This window comes from Primulina huaijiensis, chromosome 17 (assembly GCF_012295235.1).
Source record: "Primulina huaijiensis isolate GDHJ02 chromosome 17, ASM1229523v2, whole genome shotgun sequence".
In the NCBI taxonomy this organism is placed as follows: Eukaryota; Viridiplantae; Streptophyta; class Magnoliopsida; order Lamiales; family Gesneriaceae; genus Primulina; species Primulina huaijiensis.
In genome coordinates, this window is record NC_133322.1 from 6,948,903 (window position 1) to 6,953,831 (window position 4,929).

The 4,929-nt window shown below is 41.1% G+C and overlaps 1 protein-coding gene across 1 annotated transcript; it reads right to left on the minus strand.

Annotated features, from left to right (window-relative positions):
* Positions 1-2,808: 2,808 nt before the first annotated feature.
* On the minus strand, positions 2,809-4,501 carry LOC140963351 (uncharacterized). The gene is made up of 2 exons (XM_073422642.1): positions 4,025-4,501; positions 2,809-3,918 (listed from the first exon to the last, which is right to left on the minus strand). The coding sequence occupies exons 1-2, from the start codon at positions 4,499-4,501 to the stop codon at positions 2,809-2,811; spliced, it is 1,587 nt and encodes a 528-aa protein (XP_073278743.1).
* Positions 4,502-4,929: the final 428 nt, after the last annotated feature.

A 4,929-nucleotide genomic window follows, 5' to 3' on the forward strand; every position in this document is an offset into this window, starting at 1 on the left:
TTTTAATGGCTTTGTTTGTGTGGTTAATTTCAGGTCTCTACATCTTTCCCACCTTATAAGGAGTTTCGTCCTCAAAACTTAGCTATACCCGATCCTCAAAGAGATAAGGGTATTGTTCTCGTATCTTTTCTTCCAATTCCCAAGTGGCTTCTTTTTCGGTGTGATTGGACCATTGTACTTTGACATATGGAATAGTTCGTCGCCTCAGTACTTGGTCTTTGTTATCCACAATTCGAATTGGAACTTCTTCGTACTTCAGTTCTTCATTTAGATTGCCCTCAACCAGCAGCGGTCCAGCCTCCAGAATATGACTTGGATCGGAAATATATTTTCTTAGTTGTGAAACGTGGAAAAAATTGTGGATTCTTGACATATCGGGTGGAAGTACTAATCTGTAAGCAAGTTTTCCCACTTTCTCAAGAATTTCAAAAGGTCCAACGTATCTGGGATTCAGTTTTCCAACCTTATTGAATCGGATTACACCTTTCATGGGTGACACTTTCACATATGATTTTTCACCAAATTCAAATTTCACGGGTCTTCTTTTCAGGTCAGCCTAGCTTTTATGTCGATCTTGTGCATTTTTTAGTCTTTCCTTGATCATAGCAACTTTATCTACTGTTTCTTGGATCAGCTCAGGTCCAACGATGGTTTTTTCTCCTACTTCATCCCAATATAATGGCGATCGACACTTTCGTCCATACAGAGCTTCGTACGGTGCCATTCCAATACTGCTGTGATAACTGTTATTGTATGCGAACTCGATTAAAGACAGATTTTCACTCCAATTACCACTGAATTCTAGAGCACACGCTCTCAGCATGTCCTCAAGAGTTTGTATTGTCTTCTCAGTTTGGCCATCAGTTTGAGGGTGATATGCCGTACTAAGAGTAACTTTAGTCCACATAGCTTGTTGAAAGCTCTTCCAAAAACGGGATGCAAATCTATGATCTCTATATGATAGTATGCTAGCTGGAAATCCATGTAATCGTACGATATTATTTATGTATAAGGTGGCCAGTTTATCCAGATTATAGCTCATGCAGACAGGTCAGAAATGCGCAGATTTCGTGAGTTTATCTACGATTACCCATATACCATCATGACTTTGTCTAGTCTTTGGTAAACCGACTACAAAGTCCATGGAAATATGTTCTCATTTCCATTCCGAGATTTCCAAAGGTTGAAGAAGTCCTCCAGGTCTTTGGTGCTCAGCTTTGACTTGTTGACACACGTGACACTTAGAGACAAACATTGCAACGTCCTTTTTCATTGCACTCCACCAGAAGCTTTTCTTCAAATCTCTGTACATTTTGGTACTGCCAAGGTGGACTGAAAATTTTGACTTGTGTGCCTCAGACATCAATTCTTGTCGAAGATTTTCAATGTCAGGTACACACAATCGGCCTTTCATCCACACAACTCCTTTGTTATCTGTCTGGAGATCCGATGATTTTCCTTCTTCAGTTTGTTGTTTCAGTTTCACCAAAGCAGGGTCTCGATCTTGACTTATCTTGATTGTTTCCCGGAGACATGGTTGTGCTGAAAGTGACGCTAGGATTACCTTGCTCATATTCTTCCGACTCAAAGCATCAGCTATCTTGTTTGCCTTGCCAGAATGATAGCTTATCGTCAAATTGTAATCCTTCAGGAGTTCAATCCATCGTCTCTACCGCATATTTAGTTCTTTTTGAGTGAACAAATACTTGAGGCTTTGATGATCAGTGAAAATCTCACACTTGGATCCATAGAGATAATGTCTACACCACTGCAGCTAGTTCGAGGTCATGTGTCGGATAGTTTTGTTCATATGGTTTCAGCTGTCTTGAAGCGTAGGCAATTACTCTCCCATCTTGCATGAGCACACATCCTAAACCTCTTTTTAAAGCATCGCTGTAGATGGTGAAGTCTTTTCCTTCAGTTGGCAATATCAATACTAGAGTAGAGGCAAGTTTCTTCTTCAAGGTCTCGAAGCTTTGCTCACATTCTTCACTTCATTGAAACTTAGAGTTCTTTTGCGTGAGTTTAGTGAGGGGTATGGCTATTGAATAGAATCCTTCAACAAATTTTCGATAATAGAAAGCTAATCCCAACAAGCTTCAAATCTCTGTCACATTCTTTGACCTCGACCAATCCATGATTGCTTCTACCTTCTTAGGATCTACAGATACTCCAGCTGCTGATATTATGTGTCCCAAGAATGTGATGCTCTTTAGCCAGAATTCGCATTTCTTGAACTTGGCGTAGAGTTCCTTTTCTCTAAGCGTCTGGAGGGTGAGACGAAGATGTTCTTTGTGGTCCTCCTCACTTGACGAATATACAAGATTATCGTCGATGAATACCACAACAAACTTGTCAAGAAACGGTTTGAACACCCTATTCATGAGATCCATGAATGCTGCCGGAGCGTTTGTTAATCCGAACGGCATTACCGTGAACTCATAGTGTCCATACCTGTTTTGAAGGCTGTCTTCGGAATATCGTCTGTTTTGACCTTTAGTTGGTGATAGCTTGACCTTAAGTCGAGCTTGGAAAAGATTGTAGCTCCTTTGAGTTGGTCAAACAGGTCATCTATCCTTGGAACCGGGTCTTTATTCTTGATTGTTATTTTATTCAGTTCCCTATAATCAATACACAATCTCATGCTTCCGTCCTTTTTCTTTACAAATAGGACAGGAGCTCCCCACAGAGATGCGCTTGGTCGGATTTGTTTTTTATCCAACAATTCTTGAAGTTGTTCTTTGAGTTCTTTCAACTTTGCTGGAGTCATTCGGTACGGTGCTTTTGAGATTGGTGTAGCATTGGGTACTAAATTAATCTCAAATTCCACTTCGCAGTCGGGAATATGCCACGGAATTCTTCAGGAAAGACATCCGAAAACTCTTGTACTACCGGAATCTTTTCTAGTGCAAGTGTGGTTCCTTCCTTTACCTCGCTTAACATAGCCAGGTAAACTTTTTCTCCACTTTTCATGGCTTTCCAAGTCTGGGAAGCAGATAGTAAGGATTTCTGTTTCTTGACTTTGCCATAGTAAAAAATTTCTTCTTGGTTTGGAGCCCTTAGTTTGACGTTCTTCAAGCGGCAATCTACAATTGCATGATTCTTTGATAGCCAATTCATTCCTAGAATGGCGTCGAACTCCACCATGTTTAGTTGAATCATTTCAGATTGAAATAGGTGCTCATTGATACGGATCTTACAATCTCTGTGCACTCTATGTGTTTCAATTGTCTTACTAGAAGGAGTTGCTACTCTAAAGGGTTCAACAAGTATCTCAGGTATAAGCCTTAATTTCTTAGTGAACCTCTTGGATATGAACAAATAAGTGGCACCACAATCAAACAATACATAGGCTGGCATTTCATTGATTAGAATGGTACCTGCCACGACATCGTTTGAGTCATCTGCCTCTTTCTGCGTTATTTCAAACACACGAGCGTTAGGCTTATTTTCCTTCGGCTTGTTGGAGGTAGTATCAGTATTTGACCATGTCCCTTTCTTCGGCTCGGGAGAATCAGCAATTCGATGTCCCAACTTCCCACAATTGAAGCATGCTCCAGTTTTCCTACGGCATTCCCCAGAATGGCGGTTATTGCAGATAGGACACATCTTGGCCTCTTGATAGGTTGGACTTGAAGAAGCGCCCTTGAATGTCCCGCTGGACTGATTTGGTCTTTTGAATGGTTGTTTCCCTTGAAAATATTGTCCAGAAGGAGGTCGCTTATTCTTGTTCTCATCCTCCCGGTGTTTGATGTTTGTCTCGGCTCTTATTGCTGCGCTTATTAGATCAGCAAAGCTCGTGGGTTGGTAAACTGCTAAAGCTGACTGAATACGGCTACTCAGACCACGCTTGAACCGGTGCATCTTCAAGGTATCGTCAGCCATAATCGTGGGAGCGTAGGTTCCAAGAGAGTTGAACTTTAAAGCACTCCACCACAGAAATATCCAAAGTTTGAGTGAAATTTTCAAATTCACTCAACTTTTGTAATCTCACTTCAGCAGAGAAATACTGTTTCAGGAATACCTCTCGAAACTGTTTCCATGTGATTGGTCCATCTGCTGTCATAGCTGGTGAGACTGTTTCCCACCATTTGGCTGCTTTTTCTTCTAAACATGGTGTTACCACATCCACCTTGAACTCGTTGGGAATCTCGAGTAGGCGTAGTTGGGTCTCGATATTTTTGATCCAGTTTTGGGCAACTTCGGGGTCCGGGTCTCCTTTGAATGTTTGAGCTCGATTCTTTCGGAGAGACTCGTAGTGGTACTTAACCCCCTGTGCTGGAGGTCTTAGTGGTGGCGGATTACCATTGACGTTTGTGTTTCCCAACCCTTGAATGGTGGTGGCCGCAATAGTTGCTATGGCCATTAAGTCAGCTTGAATTAGGCCCAATCCTGGTGGTGGTGGCGGAGGTAGGTTTTCTTCATTGTCGGTGTTATTAGGGTTTTTATTGCGATTTCCGTAGCGTGGGTTGCGGTTGTTTCGTACTGGTCTTCCGTCCATATCCTACAAGTGTACAATCTTCTAAGATATTTGTTTGCCAACATGTATCAATGAGTCAAACATGAAATTAAATCGACCACTGATAAACCAAATAAATTTTTTATTGATTCAAATGAAAAGGAAAGCAATACAAATATAAGTTTTAGGAAGCACAAAAGGAGAGAAAATTCATGAGAAAACAAATGGATTTTAATTCCTTATTACAAATAGTCACGATACTATATCCTCAATCATCTAAAATCTCGCCATCTCCTATTGCTTCGTCTTCCATTGGCTCTTCTATTGGTTCCATTTCAGGTTCCAAGTCGATAAGGGTATCCTGAAGTTGTTGAACCTGATTTTGTAAGTGATCGCTATGCATAGTCAGATGTTGCATCGAATCTTGCAATTCTTGAATGACCAATGCATCTTGCTGATGTCGTTGGACT